At 41.2% G+C, this 20,012-nt stretch overlaps 1 protein-coding gene across 1 annotated transcript in view; it reads left to right on the plus strand.

The window, feature by feature from the left end:
* GLP1R (glucagon like peptide 1 receptor) overlaps positions 1-20,012 on the plus strand; it is a 91,052-nt gene that overhangs the window by 64,927 nt on the left and 6,113 nt on the right. Inside the window, exons 8-12 of the mRNA XM_080407910.1 lie at positions 7,472-7,532; positions 11,662-11,731; positions 12,433-12,521; positions 16,865-17,003; positions 17,905-17,946. Coding sequence (XP_080264036.1) covers positions 7,472-7,532; positions 11,662-11,731; positions 12,433-12,521; positions 16,865-17,003; positions 17,905-17,946 — 401 coding nt within the window. The remainder of the gene's footprint in view (positions 1-7,471; positions 7,533-11,661; positions 11,732-12,432; positions 12,522-16,864; positions 17,004-17,904; positions 17,947-20,012) is intronic.

The raw sequence follows: 20,012 nt of genomic DNA on the forward strand, positions 1-20,012 counted from the left end.
GAATATTCTAGCAAATCAGTTCACTGGTAAAATGCACATAAATGGCTTACTGTGAATTATCCAATTCTACTGAAAGTGATGTATGAGGAGCAAAGGCTTTCCAGTATATTGATGGGAATAAATAAGTGCAAGTAATAGCAGTTTCTTGCTGGAGAGTTTTAGTTAAAAAGGTCTATAACTTCCATTATTGTTTTATATAGGACATGCAGCAAAAGCAACAACATCTGGTATAACATTTCAACTATATATGTTTTAATCATGTTTTATAAATAGCCATACCCTCAATTAAAAAAGGGAGGGGGGGGGCGCTATCCTGAAGTGCTGACTGAAAGGAACTGGAAAAGCAATTAGAGTGAAAGTATATCTAGCCAAATAGTGAGGGTATTGTGGTGTTTTATAAATAAAGGATAGTAGCTGGTTTTGATCTGAATCACTTCTAGTTAGTCTCTTGCAAAAGCAGAAGGCAGAAACAGAAGATACTATTTTGGTTTTGTTCTTCCTTTACAATGGCAGTTTTGCTACTGTATATTGAATTTCTGGATGAGTTTGTGGAAATGAGTGGCAATGCCAGAACTTGGCACTGGTTAGAAAAGCTCTGCCCCTGCCATTCAGTCCTCATCTGTACAGTTTCTTGCTATTCCAGACATGGCTGCATGTGCAAACCTTGCCAATGATTCTCCATCTTCAAACGCAGACACGTCTGCTATTTCAGTGCTCCCAGATTAGTTATACGAGATCAGTTTCATCTCTAACAAGTGGAAAGTTACGAAGATTTTTTTTTTCCAGTCCTCCTTGTTTCTTCACTGGCAATTCCATGTTTTGGGTGTTCAGGTCCCTCAACAGGTGCCTTTCTGCTGTACGCAAGGAGATTTAATTTTTTTTGAGCAGCATGATGGCCTCAGCATAATGCCAAGGCTTCAGAGAGACAGGCGGTTCCTGTTTGAGCTGAGAGGGTCCTGTTCTTTGAAATCTTTTATCAACTGTAAAAATAAAGCTGGATCAAAAAATAAATATCTTGTTGATTTTCAGAGCTGATTTACTACCCTAACTCTTTGTTCTGTTAATGAATTGTTGTTGGAACTAGATGATCTTTAAGGTCCCTCCCAACCCAAACCATTCTGTGATTCTTACAGGACAATTTTTAACTTGTTCATTACTCATCATTTGATAAAAATATTTATGTTTTAGATTTTTCGATATGTATTGTTCACTAACTTAGCAGGTGTTAGTCATTTCATGTTGTTATTTCTTCTAATTAACTGAAATTTGCAATCACTCACAGACCATATGGTATTGCTTTTGCCGTCTGAGTAGCTTCTGCAATCCCCCATGTGATCACATATGTTTGCACTTGTACTTCTCTCAGATGTACATACGAATAAAGCTGTGTATTCGCCTCAAATGTTTTTGTCCACCTGAGTGTTTGCATATACTCTTGGTTGTTATGTTTGCCCTGTTGTAACTCTTTCGAGGAACAAAAGGTCTCAGAACAACTAACCAGAGCAAATTTAATTCCTCAGGTAATCCCAAGCAAAACTGTAATGTAATGGCCAGCTTTCAAATAGGTAGGACTGTTCCAATAGCTATTTCTCTCCAAGCTTTTAAACTGCTGCATTTTCTTATAACAGGGGGGAAAGTCCATGTAATTGTGTAAATACAAAAAAAGCACTTCTCCTATTTTATGTCTATCGTAATTGTTTCTTTTCAAGTCAAAACATGGAAAGGGTAAACCTGCTTTTCCAATAGAAATATGTAAAAGATACCATAGTCAGTCTGTGTTTTCCTAGGAACAGTTAGCATACAGTGAGGAGTGTAAAGAAAAATGAGTAAATATTCCCCAAATATGTTTTTGCTATATGATAATTTCAGGTCAATTCTTGATGTTACTAGACAGTAGTTGATTTAGTATCAGTTCAAATGAGTAATTATTCTTTGCTGTTTAAGTGTTGTATAAGGGAAAAAAATCTGTTTATCTTGTGTTACTGTACTTTGCAAAAACTGGAAAAGTTATAAAATCCTGATAGACCTAAGGAAGCTAATGTAGTTTCACAAATTGGGAGTCATTTTGGGAGTCACTGGGAGTCGTATACAACATCATGTATATTGATAGGATTCTATAAACCTTCCTGGTTTCTTGTGAGGTAACTGTATTCCTGTAATGGCCACTTGCTTGCTGAGATTTCACATCACACTAAGCTTTGAGATGGCAGCGCTGAATTTTTCTTGTTTCATTTAATGTGGAAAATGTTGTGCATATGCCTTCTTTTCCTTTGTAAAAGCAGACTTTCATACATTTATGTCAACCCCAAGTGCCACTTATCTTACTGCAAAAACAATGGTTTGTGCTATTTTCAAAGCTGATGAAAGAAAAAAAGGCAGAAACACTAACAGCTTCAACAAACAAAATTCTTAAGCTGATGGCAGAGCAGATAGATGAGTTGTTCCCTTCAGTCTGGAGGTCAGCACAACAGCAGCTAAACAGGATGTTGGTTTAAATAGTTATTATCACTTGCAGAAAAAAAGGAAAAAAAACCCTGTTGCTATACATTGCTGGTACCTGGTGCGTCCTTCCTCTGGCGTAAGAGAAATCCTTGCCTACAGTCTCACCTTCTAGAGAGAGCAAAACACTTGCAGAAGAAGGAAGGAAAGCAAGCCACGTAACTATGGAGATCAAGATGATTACTTTTGGGGTTTGATTTGTTTCTCAGGTTGTGCAGCCTCTTAATCAGGGTGTCCAGGACACCTTTGACATTGACTTGAAGCAGATGTGTCAGTGCTGTACAAAGTAGTCTCTGGAGAAGAGCAGTTTATACTGTAACACTGCTGTACCAGCAGCTTTTAGTGAAAAAATGATCTGCTCACATTCAGGAGTAGGGAGGAGGGAGGAATGGGGAAACAACAGCAACATCCCACAGTGACTGTTTGCGACGTCCAGGCAGGAGGAATGGCAGGAGACAACTTTCAGCACTAAAGGCTAAGAAGAAAATGTTAATAAAAAAGCTAAACATTCTCTGAGCTTCTGTGGCAATTTTACACCCAGCTGCATTTGCAGCAGGGAAACTGCCATAAAAAATAAATAATCCCCTTCCTTCCAAACATTGGCAATCCAGACTTGCTCTAAGGAAGAACGCTTTGAGGGAATGGAGCTATTAAAGGCAGGAAGCCTGGCTAGGGTGTCAAAATCTGCATCCTGATTGCAAGGAAGATCTGACTGGAACAGAGCCAGTAAGAAACCTTCCTTCTGAAGCCCAGCGTGAACTCAGTGTGGCAACAGGGTGCATTCATTGCACTGACCACTTCTTTTTTGTTTTCAAATAAAAATTGTGTTTCAGACAAGGATGTGAAAATAGGTTTTGTGTCCAGGCTGCTTTTGGTAGGAAATGCATGTCAGGAGTGTCTCCTAATTCTCTTCACTCTTTGTCATCTGGATTAAACTCTTTCATGCTTTTTCTTCCTCAGGAAAGGAAAACATTTCATCTTTTCTTCTCACATCTTCAATGCTTTTACTCTTTCTATATCTAGACATATTTATTTATCACTTCTTTCAGTTCCTTATCACATATGTTCATACATCAAGCAGTTGATCGAGTCGGACCGTTCTGGATGGTGTCAGACAGCAAGAGGCGACTGGAGTTCTGACAGCAGCAGCATCTTTCTGGTTTGATGGCCTGATTGTCTCGGAGGTCGAACTTCTCACCACGTGGAAATCAGTGATGTCAGGTTACATCTGAAATACGGGCTTATACACAAACTCATCAGTCCTAAAATGCTGTATTTGGAATATGTCCTTATCTAAGGATCTCTGCAGGATGGCAGTGCTGTGGTCCTACAGAGAAAAATTTACTTCAGGAAGAATCTCTAATCAGTACGTGAGGACGAATGGAGCCTCTCTTGCTCCTCATACATCTTTCTTCCTTGAAATTGCTGTTACGTAAAATGTGGTACAATGCAAAGCTAGAAATAACGGTGTCTGTAAGAATGGGAACTTGCGTGCACATCAAGGGAAGGGAAGGATCGCATGGAATAGCGCCACCTGGTGACACCTTTCCATGGTAACTGCTACTTGGTGGGCTCCAGAACGAGCCCGAGTTTTTCTGCTCCGTTACCAAAATATCTCAGACCCATTAAATGCGGAGACTGATTTCTACACGCTGTTATCAGAACATGGTAACTTCCATTAGCAGCTCCACAAATTGCTTTCCTCTCTGCTCCTTAGGGACAGTGGAGCGTTGTGACAATGTCAACCAAATGGTGGTTCCTGTGCAGAATTTCTCACAGCTTTCTTCTCTGACGTATCCCATCCCATTATCCTTCTGGATAATGCCTGGTTTTCCAACTTCTTTTTTCTTGGTATGAAGACACCTGGTCAGGTGTAGAATATATAAGCTAGAGTGAAAATAAGTAGGACATGCTGCTTATTTATCCCGCGGGGTGTTAAGATGTTGATTTGGCAGTTCCATTACTTTCTCATCGTCTAATATATATATTATTATTGCAGCCTGTAATTCAGGTGCCCTGTCCTCTGTCATTTGAAGTTGAACTTTATTAGCTGAGCTGTCAGCATGCTTATTTCCTAATACACTTGACAGATTTCATAATCACTATGTAGTGTTCAAAGATTTTTGGTCAGTTGTCAGCCTGCAAGAATTAACATGGCAGACTATTACGAGCAGGCTGTTGCAGTTTCTGCATCTTCAGCAGTAATACAGTACAGACAAAAGCAGATGTTACCTTTTCCAGAATTCAGAGACCTTTCTGTGGTCAGTTAATTTGGGAAATGATCAACTTTGGAGTTTTCTGTATGACAAAAGGCAAAACTAGAAAGAGTTCAGCCTGTCTCTTAAATAAGCGCATCCTATAAGTGGGTGCAGTTTTTTTCTCAGGTAGCTGATATTCTTTCAATAGCAGCAGCAAGTGAAAGAGGCGTAGGACTGAAACTCAAATGCACCAAAAGAGCTGCGTGTTGGGAGCCCAGGACTGGATTACAGTGCTGATTCTATTAATGAATGGTAGTCACCTATAGTTTATTCGAGGAGCTGTATACAGTTCGCTTCCACTGCCTGCTCAAGCCAGCCAGATTTTTCTTGACTGAGTGAAGTAACCAGAATAATACTTGTATTTGTGTCAGTTAATGCAGGTTGATTAGGTATCAAGATTGCAAATTAATCTGTGGAGAGCCTCAGTGATCCTTCCAAACTACAGCTACTGCAGAGATGTGTCTTTTGCTGTTGTGAATGACTTCTGCAGACTCGAGGTGGGTTAGGGAATTTTCCTGGGGCAGTCTGCTCTTTAGATCTTGACTAGGGCTTTGGAAAACTGGATGCATTCCCATTTGCTGAGACTGTGTCCCAGACAGTTTTCAGAGCCACCCATTTCTCAGGGCAAGGCTTTGTCAGTTTGGTAGATGTCAGATGGTATCCACGTAGAATATGCAATGATGTTCAAAGCTGACGTGTGTGTGTTGCACTGTTAAATCTTTGTATGCCATATTAAAATGTGTATTGCTAGCATGGAAAATAACGTGACTGAGTGTTGCAACACCAAGGCACCAGGGGCCTGTGTTACAAGTGGGAGTGGGCAGAAGGTATTGAACGAGTCACCTTGTACATGTTACCTATCAATTTGTAAAATATTTGCATAGCAGGATGCTGGTGCAGTTCAATAATACTGGCCTCTTTCTATGCAGGCTCTTTTGAAATATAATATTAATAACTGATTCACATTTCAAATGTCAGGTAATTTGATTAAATATGGGGATATTTCTGATATATCCAGAAGATGGAGATATCTGAAAATCATCATTGTAATCACTTGATACATCAGTTCCCTCCACTGACATGCACCCTTTGTGCTCTCAGTGTTCATGTCTTATCCTGTAAATTTCATATTAAGAAGTCTTAATTCTCAGAAAAGTCGAGAGAGGAATGATTCAAACTATAATTCGTTTCTATGAATCAAAGGCTCGTTTGCATTTGGAGGGGATTTGCAATGAGCCTGTTCTTAATCTGTTATGCTGCTATCAAAGCAGAATGGAGCTCTCGGTAACTTTGCTCCCAAAATATTGTGTACTTTACGTATCGGGTACATCCATGGAACATGTTCAACTACTTGCCCCAATAATCTTTACTCAATTCATTATCTTTGCTGTTATTCTGACTGTTGGGGTTTTCTTCTTGCTGCTCTCTGTTATCTTTTTTTTTTTTAACTAAGGAGAATAATTGGTCTTTTGGGTCTGTAGTATTTAGCTGTTCTGACAGGAGAAGAATACGGTACAACAAGAGAGAAGGTTTTTGCTGATAATATCCACTATAGATAGTGCTTAGACTGGAAGACATCACAGATTCCCTGTGGCTTCTGCTGGCAGGAGCTGCATATGTGCCCTGTGCAGTGCTTACTGCTGCACGCTGATGTTCTTATGGTCCCTTTCCATACTGGTTCTTAAAAATGCAATAACAAAGCACATTAAATGTTGCCTTTCCTATACAATGTCCATACAGCATCGAGCACTGTCCAAGGACGTACGTATATATGAGTTAGAACATCTTGATCCATCCTTAGGCAGAAATTCCTCATCCTGCTCGCTGAGTCTCAAACCTGCTCTCCTTCACGGTGGGATTTTTTGGCATTCCCTGTGCTAAGTATTGCTTGGTAGATGCACTTTAAAATTATTTTGCAAGACCTAAGCATTTCATGAATGAAAGAAATTACTTTGAGAGCCTTTGACATTGTAAAGCAAGTAATACTGACAGCTTATGTGGCTTTTCTGTCTTCCCTTTACACCCCAGAAAAACCGACCAGCTGTAGCACATGCACTGTCAGGTAAGCATAGGAGCAAGCCTGTTCTCAAGACCAGATGTATCTGCTGTCATTGCTGCAGCCACTCAGGTCCATGCAGCACCACAGCGCAAACTTGGGACGTCTCGGGGGGGGGGGGGGGTGGGGGTGCTGGGCACACTTGCTCTGTGTCGTGCGCCCACAGTCCCCTTGGCCATTGGGGGTACATGGGGCTCAGTGTGCCAACAGACAGCCTGAGTTTGGTGCTGCCCGGACACAGTGTGGCTGACCCACAAGCAGAAATGTGGATGCAAATGTTCAGGTCAGAGCGCAGTGTGCTCCTCTCTTGTGTGAATATAGAGGCTAGTAGAGTTTCCAGGAATTTCATTCCCTTGTCACCTCTGTAAAACTTTCTACAGAAAAGCTGGTATATACAGAGTATGGTGGTGATGGTCTGGTGTTCATTTTTCATGCTTGTTAGGAGCTAGATGGGGGCCCAGGCAAAATGAGTTACATTTATGAGTTACTTGCAGGCTGGATTTCTCATCCCACCATTGACAGCCATCTGTGCTGGGTAGGAGCTGCAACCCTGCCACCAGACAATTATGTTGCTCATCATTATGTGGGGGGTTTATCCTCCTCTCTGCCTTTCCCTGTCTCTTAATGTCAGTGTCAACCTTGTCTCCTCTCTTCCCAGGTGTGCCAATGCTGTTTGTTATCCTCTGGGGAACTGTCAAGTACCTTTATGAAGATGAGGGGTTGGTTTAGTTCTGATTTTTCTAGCAATTTCGTTTGTGCTGTATGTGTGCGCCAGCAGGTCATTGTTTGCTTTGCGTTCGGTGTGGTTTGCTTTGGCAATGTGCTGAAACTTCACGTAATTGCTTCTGTTTTGTTTGAAGGTCTTGCATAACATTTCAGAAAGGAGCATATGTTTCTTTCTGATCAGAATTTTCTGCATGTCTGAATGAATCTATCATTTTGCAGGTCAAGGAAAGGTATGTTTTGTTTTTCTGTGGTTACAGTATCAACAGTAGAAGTCATCATACCCAACCAAGACCACTCCTGATACTATGCCTTTGGCAGTAGCCTTTACGGTTATGCTTCAGAGGAAGGCAAAAACCTCCCACAGGACTAGCTTATGCCTAGCAGCGGAGACGTGATTGCCTGTTCTTGTTTAAGTTTCCATTATTTAGATCTTTTTAAAACAAAGGCAAGTTCTCTGCCTGCTTAAGTTAGTCTTGCTGGTCAACTATACCACGCACAAGACTGGCAAAACTCAAAATACTTTTCATCCACTTTTACGATAGTGGCTGTTCTGAAAAATTGCCTTTATATATGCTTAATGTACCAAATAGCGTTGTAGTTTGTTGTGGGGTTTTGTTTGGTTTTGTTCTTTTAAGCAAAAGGGAGCAAAGTGGATTCCTCTTCTCAGTGACAGTGACTGCCTGGAAATTCGGGTAACTTTCTTTGTGATGAAATAAATAACTTTATTCTATTTCCTTTTTACTCTAAGTGTACTATTTATAGGGTCTTCCTCTTACTTGGTTTCCAAACAACCCAGCCAGCACTTTTGTAGAGGGTCCTTTCCTCTTCCCCACCCAGACAAAATCCTTGCTGGAGAGATGCTGCAATGTGAAAATTCAGTGTAGTCAGAGCCACCCCCAGATTTTTTTCCTGATGTTCGTGAGTATTAAGAAATGTGTTTTTTTAAAGTGTCTTTCATAATACTGAACCAGTTCAAAGATGCCTTTTCTGGCTTAAGCAATGCTAGGATTTTCTGACTTTCCTTTTCAAGGTTGACTTGATAATATTCTGTAGCAAGATTGGGGCCATACTGATGTATTGCAAGTTTTGTTGAAATTATCAGACTAGGTATAGAGAACACGTAGCCTCTGAACAGGCGATGTTCCATGGGCATATCTTCCCATTGATGCAGAAAATGTATTCAAAGTGCTCATGCTGAGCCTCCTACATTACGCAGTGCTCAGAGCTGATTTATATTTTCTATTAAGGAAAACTGTCACTCACTGCCTTCAGCGGACCTTAAAAAGGGGTAATTTTGCACCTTATTGAATTTTCTAAATCTTGTATAAATATTTGTAAAATACAGCCCATAAATAACCACGTGCAGCAGCTTCTCTGAAAGGCAAGATTTCTGTGCCTTGGGCGGGCATTTGCTGGAGCAGCCAGGGATATCTTTCATGCTGTTTGTCATAGCACTGTCACCATGGATGTGCAGTGGGCTGTAAATTTAATTTGTGACTTAACTACTTCCCTGACTATGAGGAATAATGGGAAGTAAATGTGGTCAGGACTGGAAATTTGTGGGAGTCCTATGAACGCTACGTAGCCTTTTGGATAAAACACTGAAGCCTGCAAGACATACTTGCAGGCTGGCTCCTTTCCTTACACATGCAAGTGTGGCTTACAAAGGAGCTGCTGTTTTAAAAAGTGGGCTACTGAAAAAGACTTTGTCTGGACTAAAAATAAAATTAAAGGTAAGCTGTGCTTCTTAGTTATTAGACTATGCCTAAAGAGCTGATACTTAGACATCTTTGTTTCTATCCGCAATTAATTATGGGAGCAAGATAGCAAGCCTACAGTCCTTTTAAAAAATGGAGTCATACAGCTGTACATCCTTAAGGTAAAAATTCAGTGCTTTCATTTTTAGAAAAAGAATACCAGATCAGTAAGCAAAGGCAGAAACTTCCCGGTACATTTGTTTCACTGGGCCAGTTCTCCGTTTGTGGCTCTGAGGCTGTTAGTTAGGCCAAGCATCTTCTGAGTGGCACTGAGCAAACTGCAGGGACAGATCCTAAACACACTAGAGGGTGATATATTTATCAGTGTGGCAATCCCAGAAAGCACAAATGGACAAGAAATCAGGCACAGATCTATCAATTTTATTTTCTGGACACTTTAATGGCTGTGACAATTTGAGCTGTAATGACATTTTTATTGCACATATTTGTATAAATTTAAAAGTAGTTAAACTGCTCTGTGCCACAGGAAGTAAATTAATACACACAGAAATGTAGCTGAGTTAATGTAAAGAATCATTTTTCAGCCTCCATCATTATCAGGAAATTCTAAAATTGCCTCTGCTTCCACTGCAGCTAGTCAGAAAATTAGAACTGCACTTCTAGCCATGCCTATTATCCTGCCGGTCTTGAGGAGTTCAAATAAAATTAATTGTAAAGGCTCCATGAAGCTGGCTGCCAGTCACACGTACCAATTAAGAAGTTCTTCTGTTACTCAGGTTCCAGCTCAGGTACGCTGACTGCACACAGTACATACACTTTTTTCTCCAGTATCTAAAATACAATTGAACTGTAGGTTGCGGAGTTGCTGGTTGCAATAATATGCTTGTTATATGCATTAAACTGAAATTGCAAGGAAAAATGAAATCCTGAGACCTTCTTGGGCTTGCAGTATCTGCAAAGGAATATAGAATTGTCACCTCCAAGCTGTTCCACTTTCCTCTCTAGTATGTGAGGGCACGTGGGTGTGTTGTTGTAGCGTGGATCCCTACCACGTGCTGCACGGTTTGCTAGTTTCTCTCAAGTTGACTGTCCCATTACAAGGTTGGGGAGGGTTTACTCTCCGCCAGCATCGCCCACGCTGACGTTTCATAGACCTGTTAAGAAAACTTAAGGAAAATTGAGCATATATATGTTTTGGTGGATGAGATTTGGAGATGGAGAAACGTGTTTTGTGAAGGAACCTGTTTTCTGCAGTGCTGTTTCATAGTTTATGTTTCACAGCCTGTGTAGCTCAGAAACCTGCTTGCTTTACTGACTGTTGCTTTTGAGTAACGCTTAGCAATATGGCAGGAGGCTAACAAAAGTTATTTCATAGAAATATTAAGAATGCTGTCACTGCAGCGGCAAGTGAAGTGGCATGTAAACACTGCCCTAACACATGGGCACTGTGCACTCACACGGCCCATCGCAGTCAGGGGTGGCTGGCTGGGGCCGGAGTGCGACCTAAAAGAACTAGATGTACAAGCGCCCGAGAGTAAAGTTCACTTCAAACCAGTGACCCCAAACCGTGGCTTTCAGGCATCATTTTTCATGTGATTTTTCTCGAATGTTGCTCAAGGACATAGGAATTTAAAAAGCTAAAATGAGACTTTTGGGGAGAATTAAGTATTATATTGCCTGCAGCATGTTACTCGGCAAAGGACTAGCTGGCCAACAAAAGTTGGGAACTATTGCTCCCATCTTTGATTTTACTAGCTTATAACCTTTTTGGGCCTGAAACCTGTACATATATACTGAAGAAACTGGAGTTTGCTGCCTTAATTGCTATCTCCTGGTTGAAATTAGTAGGTCCTTTTTGAAAATAAGGACAAATAAAATAGATGACTGATCTAAATACTGATACAAGGAAAGTGATGGTAGGTAATGGGATAAGGAACTAACAAACAGTTAAATAATAAGATAACCTGACAGTGAAGGCCGAAGAGTAATAAAAAATAATGCAGAAAGAGAAGGATAGGAATCATGAAGGCGAGGTATGACTCAAACAGATTCCCCCCCTTCTCCTTTCAGCCACATGACAAATTTGACCTTGGTTTTAATGGAGAAAATATTCATAATTAAGTGATGATAATTCATAGCAATATGTGGGGGAGAGCTGGCCATTAGTGAGCAAGAAAAGCCAGCGAGTAGTATCCAGTTGGATTAATAGCTGCAATAGTACAAAGCATTCAGTGTTTCTAAGAAGCAACTGCATCTGTTTCCATGTCAGCATGATACGCTTTCCTGGTATCTAGTCCTCAGTAGTGTTTTCCATTTGCATTGTTGTGACAGAATGAAAAACAGGAGATTTTAGTAGTGGACTGAGAGTTTTTCTTCTGTCTCTTTCTTTTTGCCATCTTCCTAGCTGCTGGACCAGAAACTATAACATGAATTACTGGTTGATCATCAGGCTGCCCATTCTCATTGCCATTGGGGTGAGTATGGCACGTGTGCAGCGAGCTGGCAGGTTTCCATGAGAACGGGACATGATGCAGTACAAAGACCAGATGTGGGCATGGCTGTTGTGCATGTCCAAAGGAATAACCTTTGAAGGCATTGACATTTTCACTCAGAAATGTGATTTTTATGAAACTGAATGGGTTTCTGTCACTGGAATTCCCAACTAGTGTTTTGCTTGTTTAATTTGCCCACATGTTATAGTGGCAGCACACGATAACAAAACAGCATGCCACAGCAATCCAGTTTAACACCCCTGTGTGCAGAAACGTAGTACAGGGAGGTAATATTCCAGGTACTGAGCTACAGAAGAGCATCAAATTGCGTGGCATTGTGGAGAAATGCTACATTCTGCAGCCACACAATACCATGTCAGTCATGCCTCCAGATGAGTCAGAAAGACAACTCACACCTTTACTGTGTTCCCTCCCCAGAGATGTAGGTGACTTCCTCTGCTTTCAGTGAACTGCCTGTGTTTTCCAAGTTGGCTGGTGCATTCACAAAGGATGCATTTAGAGCACAGTTCCTTAGCAAGGAGTTGAGATCCATGGCAAATTCTGCAGCTGCACAGCAGCAGCATGCACAGGGACCTACGCGTGCATACACAGCCCAGCTTTTTTGAAGACTTATGCACATGTGTTTCTTGATGATGATATAAATCCTTCTTTCATTTCTCCAGGTAAATTTCCTGATCTTTATCAGAGTTATATGCATCATCATCTCCAAACTACAGGCTAATTTGATGTGCAAAACTGACATAAAATGCAGGTATGTCGTATGGTGATCTGAGACTTTTCATGCTCATCAAAATGGAAGTAGACAAGGAGGTACTTGAGTGGATTGACAATGGTGGTTGAAGATCACAAACCTCGAGTAATGCCCAGGGGTGGTGTCGTGCATTGGTATGACTACATGGGCAGTCAGTCTCCAGAAAAGCAAAAGCCTCCTGGTTAAAGCCAGGGCAGGTGTACACCTGTGTTACAGATTAACAGAAGGGTTGATCTCTGAGTTCGTTACTTTACAGTTTTCCATAATATTGGATGAATATTAATTAAGCAGATATTTTTTAAATTCTTGCAGCATATGCAAGTACTGGATGTGAAGGTCCTTGAATGTGTCCAGAGTTGGACAAAAGGTGGAAGGGCTGGAAGGCACATCCTATGAGGAGCAGCTAAGAAGGAGGCTGAGGGGTGACCTCTTTGCCCTCCACAGTTTCCTGGGGAGAGGAAGTGGAGAAAGAGGTCTTGAACTCTTCTCCCTGGAATCCAGTGATAAGATCGGAATAGGATAGGATCCAGTGACAGGATTCATGGGAATGGTTCAAAGCTGCACCAGGGTGGGTTCAGACAGGACATTGGGAAGCATTTCTTTACTAAGAGGGTGGACAAACACTGGAGCAGGCTTCCTAGAGAGGCTGTCAATGCCCAAAGCCTGTCAGTGCTTAAGAGGCATTTGGACAATGCTCTTAATAACATGCTTTAAGTTTTGGCCGGGCCTGAGTCAGTCAGGCAGTTGGACTACACAATCATTGTAGGTCCCTTCCAACTGAAACAGTCTATTCTATTCTAGTCTAGTCTAATTTGAAAAAAATGATATGAGTAATAGAAATAAAAAATTTTGCTTCAATGAAGATCAAGATAGGGTTCATTTAGAGTGCTGCTCCTTATTCTTCTTGCTAATTTTATTGAGACAAGCTTTCAATCTTGAATGCATAGGATGTTCCAAGAAAGATGTCAGGGTTATCAGAGAAACGTTCAATTTTTGTTTTGCAGGCTTCACCCTGTCTGTGTCTGTATTATTCCTGTTATTTAATCACCTTGCTAAGAATCATGGTCACATTCTTCATTTCTGCATCTTGGAGAATACTTTTGTATTGCAGTCTGAAAAATAAGTAGATCTAACAAGTTAGCTATTGAATTAACTAGTGTGGAGCTACATGCTGTGGTGGCTGGACTGCTACTGGCAGTTGACTTAGTCTGAAGTTGGATATTTCAATGCTGCAGCCTTCTAAGCTAGACACAGCATGTATTTTGATGCATTCTCGTCAGAGTATAGTGTTACTTTCTATGATGCCTACCTTTTTTACCTCACGTGAGATTTTTGGAAATCCTAATGCGTGTTTAGAGCTTCAAACAGAGAAAAGGACTCATTTTAATAACCTGTAGGCTTTGCTTTCATGCCTACTGTTTTTTTGAATATATGTGACCTCTATTTGCCAGGGTAAAATTGTGATGGCTTGAAGCTATTTAAAAGTCTGACTGTAAATTTACCCTGTCAAGGGAGAAATCCCTTGCCCTCATGGCTTCTGCAAGCAACAGGAAGGTTTGATGCAGTTGAGCCATATCTGAGAGGTGCACGTTCATTCATTTCTTTGTGTTGTGTGTTAAAAAATCTGCTGTGTAAACAGCAAAACTTTATCAGAAAAGGATTTGCCTAGCAACAGAGTCTTTTTCACTGATGAAGTCTATGGTCTTGGTGGTCCATCTGGAGTTGGTGGTTATAGCCATAAGCTTTGGGGAGATTTTTTTCCCCAGAAGAGTTCAGTGCACTGATATGTTTCTGGTGATAACAAGACCAGTAACCAGAGATTCCTGTATCAGAATTCCCACCCCCCTCTCTCAGCCTTATTTTCTGCTCAAGGACACTAGAAAAGATTTTGGGAGGAGGGAAGATAGAACTGCTACGTTGAAATACGTTATTTTAAATAAGGACTAGTCTAGGTGCCCTATAAAGTCACTAGCTTAGGTACGCTTGTGTATGGAAAGGAAAAAAGAGTGGTTTGCTCTCAGGCCAGCCTTCCCTTCACCTCTCTCCTGTTGCCCATTCATTTGACAAAGAGAGAGCTAACTGTTCAGTATGGCAGCAAATCCCTTTTCTCTACAGAAAGTCTGGAATTGTGGAGAAACTTCTCCCCTTGCTCAGGGAAAGGATTTTCTTTAGGGAGGTCTTAATTACCCAGGAAGCCTTTTCGTTGGACTTTGCATGGCTTCCTGTTCAAGGCAGAGCTCTCCAAATGTCCCATCCAGAACAACCAGCATTCACTAAATAAGCTAGGGGATTGCTGCACACCTACACAACTCCGGTCTCTTTACCCAGGCGGTGTCTGCAGCATCAGCTTCAGGCAGGTGGTGGTGGAGCAGAGCCTTCATCACAAGACGTGCTGATAAGCTGCTCATTTAAACAAGCCTCCTAACCCCTAATGCAGTGGTCTGCCTACATCCACTAGAGATCTGCATTTATGTTTACCTGTATGTATAACTTTATTTTATTTATTTAATTTCAATAGTTGCTTTGATTCACCATTCCTCGGTCCTTGTGTATCAAGGACATTGGCAGGCCAGTGGATGGGCTGACAGGAGTCTTGCATTTGTTGTGTAACCATACAGGATGGGCACTGGTGGGGGAGAAAGCAACTTTAGAGAAGACCCAGGGATGTTGAGGACCACATGTTGAACATGATTCAGTAGTGTGCCCTTAGGACAGCGTAGGCTGACTGCATACTGGGCTGCACTAGCAAGACCATAACCAGAAGGTCAAGGGAAGTGACCGATCCCCTCTATTCAGCACTTGTGAGACTGCCTCTGGTGTCCAGGCTGAGGCACCCCAGTAGAAGGAAGACACTGTGTCCTGTCCCTCCAGCCCCATGGGACTTGCATCAGTTTTGCACCAAGCTAGTTCAGGGCCTGGACCAGGTGACATAGGTGGAGGTGCTGAAAACTAGGTTTATTCAGTCTGGAGAACAGAAGACTAAGCAAGGATTTAATTGCAGTCTTCAGCTACCCAACGGTGGTTATACCGAGAGTGGAGCTGGAGTCTTGTCAAAGGTGCACAGTCAAAGGGCACAAGTGGCAGAGTTCATAAGTTATAGCAAGAGAAATTCTCATTACTTGTCAGAGGTGAAAAAAAAAAAATGCAGAGTGAGAGTGCTCTGATGCTGGAAGAGGGGCCCAGAGGGGCTGTGGAGGAGCTTGGAGACATTCAAATCTTGGCTGGACACAGCCAAGTAACCTGCTGTGAACTGGAGTTGGACCAGAGACTTCCAGAGGTCCCTTCCAACCTGGATGATTACATGATTCAGAACAGCAGCCAACAGCCCTGGGGCACGCAAGACCTGCTAAGTACTGACAGCCCTGAAAATTGAGTGATTTTATATCTACTCAATTGTCTCAAGACAAGGTTGTTGTGAGGCATCGATAGGTTCTGTGGCCCAGGATAGCCCTATAAACTCCTGTCTGAGGCTCGAGCATCTTTCGTTATCCTGCTGGGTGGCTAGCTTGTATGTCTATCAAGAGAGTTCAGGACGATTCTTGTGAATGTTTTCCTGTGGTTCTATCCCTGAGCATTGCTCTTGCACAGGTGAAAAATGTTTTATTTCAGGTCAGTTTGTCTTTTTTCCTTTCCTAGCTGTGTCTTTGAACTTGCCGTTTATATCATGGAGACATCACTCACTTTAAGACAGTTTAACTGCTTTTACAAAGTCATCTGCAGTTACAGTTAGTTTTGATGTTTTGGAGATTTAACACACCACAGCAGTGAGAAGGAATGGCAAGTACTCCTTCCTTTGCCAAGATATTTTTTTTTAAATTCTGTTATTTTATATGGTTTGTGTGTGTGCATATATATATAAAATTATATAATTTTTTAATGTATTTTAAAAATTACTGATAGATTATTTCTTTCAGGCCATCAGCAAGGTAGGTTTTGGTCATCTTTCCCACTTACAGATGGGGAAAAAGGATAGACACACAAGATGACATCCCAGGTACAAGAAAGCTCATGGCTTCCTCCTGAGTTTGGAAGATTTTCCAGGTGAAATACAGCCAGCAGCTGAAGAGAGCGTTTTGCTTTCAGCAGGAAACAGTCTGCAGTGGAGTGGGAGGGGCAGTTAAAACATATGGATATCTGCTAAGTTTATTTTGAGGATCTTTTTTGTGCGTTTTTTTTTCTGTAACCTCTGAAGGAGGACCCTGCGACACAAAGTGGTGCAGTGACTTACCAATGCTGCCATTTGTGACAGAAGCAGAATGCAGAAACAGTGACTCCCAGTGATCATTGGGATCAACAATGATCTACTCAGTGGCATTGCTTTTTTTCTTTCTTTGTGATCTTAGGCTGGCCAAGTCTACGTTGACTCTGATCCCGCTCCTGGGGACCCATGAGGTCATCTTTGCCTTTATTACTGATGAGCATGCCAGAGGGATGCTGCGCTTTGTGAAGCTTTTTACTGAACTCTCCTTTGCTTCTTTCCAGGTAGCACTTGCACTGTGCCCCTGTCCCCAAGAAGTTTTTAAACTTCTTGTTGGGGACCTGCTTTCTCTTGCATTCATTGCATGTTCCCTGTTCTTTATATTTCTTAATTTAGCGTGGATATTACAGCATTATGATTGTGGAAGGGAAAGTATAAGGACTAATTTTTAACAGCCTACTTAGATGTTAGTATCACATACTCTTATTTTCAAAGTCTTAAATTTACCACAATAAACCGGTATTCCTATCCATGTATCAATATCTACTTCCTCTGGGACACGTCAAGGCAATAATGAAATTAACTGTGATTTCCTGTAATTGTATCGTGGCATTGCTGAAAGCAAATTTTGTGGTTTCTCCAGTGTTTCTGATACTCCTTGGAAAATCTGGGCTGTGAGAGGTAGCTGTCTACAGCTGTAACTGCATGTGAGGAGGATGTAGGTTTACTGTGATTTTTGTAGCTGTTGCCCATTTCAAAAGAGTCTCCTTGTCTAAGGGAATGGAATAATTATTTTTCTAGTTTCCCTGCCTACCGACTCGTTCTCTTGTTTATCAAGCACAGAGCTGTATTTAAGATTACTGTGAATTACTCTTTGGAAGTGTTTGTAACTTGAAATCAGGTAAGGAAAAAGAAGGGGAAAGGAATCTAGAAAAAAAAACCAAACAGGTTAAAGAAAAGAGTATCACCTTTCTCCTAAGACTGTGTGCTTTGAGACATAGTTTGGTCAGATCTCTCCTCTGCCATCAGAGCTGAGAAGGGACCACAGGGTGTCTCCACCTTTCAGTCTTATATGGGACATGCCAGTGTGGAGACTTTAGCCCTCTGCAAGTTTGTCTGGCAAAGCAAGGAAACTGCTCTGCTCACTGCTTTTCTGTTTGTTTGTGTTTCTTATTTTTCTATCAGGGACTGATGGTTGCAATTCTCTACTGTTTCATCAATAATGAGGTAAGAGAGACACTAGTTCTTCCAATTTGCCTTATCAGCATCCACTATAGGAAAAGAAAATTGAAAATGGTCTTGAAATGCTGAATTATCCTTCTTCAGGATTGTTACTTTTTTTTTTTTTACAGACCCTCCTCTGTACAGCTATACAGGATAACTCCTCAGACAAATGTTGTTGGAAGGAATTCAGGCAGTATAATTTATGGCCACTATTTGTAGACATGAAATCTTGCAAGTTTTCTTGCTTACAATTATATATAGTTTGCACTGCTGGAGCTTTTCTTTTATTAAGAATTACAGTCAATGCTCTTAATCTGTCTCACAGTGCAGCTTATTTCCTTGTTTTGGTGAATGTGGGAGTAGAGCCCATTTTATTCTGAGAAACTCAGCTCAGCTGGCTGGTGAGGTTGGAGAGTCCTCTTGGCTAATGCCTGTACAGTTTGGTTTTGTTTGGTTTCCCTGTGGCCCAGCTACCTGAAGACATCACCTCTCTCTCATTCAGGCTGAACTTCATGGGGTGGCAACCTCTCCCACAAACCCAGAAGAAACGTAGCAAGGGCTTTTAGTTAATTGATCGCAAGTACCATCCTCTGTGTCTTCTGTTGAATTGCAGCCCTGTTGTGGGAGAGGGTGCTTTTTTGTTTCAGTATTGCAGGAATCTCTCATGTCACCTCAGTGATTATTCATTCATTCATTCAGCAGCCAGGTTTGCAAGGGAAGCAAAGACTACTAATTTGGCAGTACATTATTACGTTTAATGCACATCAATGTGTTTTACAGTCATGTTAAATCTACTTTTAAACATGACACGGTAAATCAAGATCACTTTAGAGATAGACCTCATAGAGGAATTGAAATAAATAGAAAATGTTCTACTTGTGTCATTATGGCCAGGCTGGAGTCAACAGACAAGCAGCAGGCATCCTGAATTAAGCCCTGCAGGAGACTGTTCACTTTTGTAGCTTGTGGGTAAGATTTTGTTGAAGTCAATTTGTTAATTGTACTGCTTACGAAAGTCAAAGGTAGTAGCAGCAGGCTTTGCTCAAGCATGAGTTAGAGAACATTTGTTTCAAATCCCTTGTACAGCTTTGCAGGTGTACTTTCATCCTGAAAGGCAGCACCGTCTGCTGGTACATATGTATTTCTTCTGATTCACTGGGGCCTTTGCTCATAGACCCCCTGTGCAGCCGCAGCCAGGCCTCTCATGAGGAATGCCCAGTAATTTCCTCCATGTGATACATGGGCAAAGTTACATCACAGCCCAAACTTTATTACAAACCCTGAAACAGATAGGCCTGTTTCATCTGAGGGAACTTACTGTGAAGTAGCCTACCTGCATTTCTTAGAGGTCCTCCAAATCTCTTGTTGCTATAGCTCTCTTGCCCTTGTAATATAATTGACAAAATTCAACCACAATGTGCTCAGCTTCACAGAAAGCTGACAGACAATTTAGGATGAATTATTTTGCTTGTTCCAACTCATGTTAAAAGAAAGGAGTAGGATTTTGTCAAGCCCAGTCATCAGTATCCATAAAATAAATCCATGTAAAAAGTTTGATTAGGTCAAGTCTCTTCTATTTCTTTCCTAAACTACACACAAAATTTTTCCTAAACTAAGTGAGAAACTGTTTTTCTTCTGACAGACAATACGTACCTGAAGAATATCCTTTTTTGCAATACAGTCTATATTTTTATCTGTGACTCATTGACTCCTTTTCTTTTGCCTTAACCATACAGAATGTAAGTTTTTTTGCCAGTCCTGATGCCAGATCAAGAGTAGAAATGACGCTAGAAGCTAAATTAATGTCCTCTTCTAGAATCCGCTTAGGGAAAACTATTAAAATATGTTCATGTTTCAGTCATATTTCAACTGAAAGATCCTGGATTTGCTCTGATATTGCTTTGAAGCTAACAGCAGGGTCTCATGAGATCGCCTGTTATCACCGGTGTTCTTTGGAAAATGAGCTGGGCATACATATGACCAGTTTTTCTGCAGTTGCTTTTTGTAAGAAATATTCTAAACCACAGAGATGTTGCCTCTTTCCACCAGAACTAGTTTAAACTGGTTCA

Source organism: Falco punctatus, assembly GCF_963210335.1.
Source record: "Falco punctatus genome assembly, chromosome: 12".
NCBI classification, from domain to species: Eukaryota; Metazoa; Chordata; class Aves; order Falconiformes; family Falconidae; genus Falco; species Falco punctatus.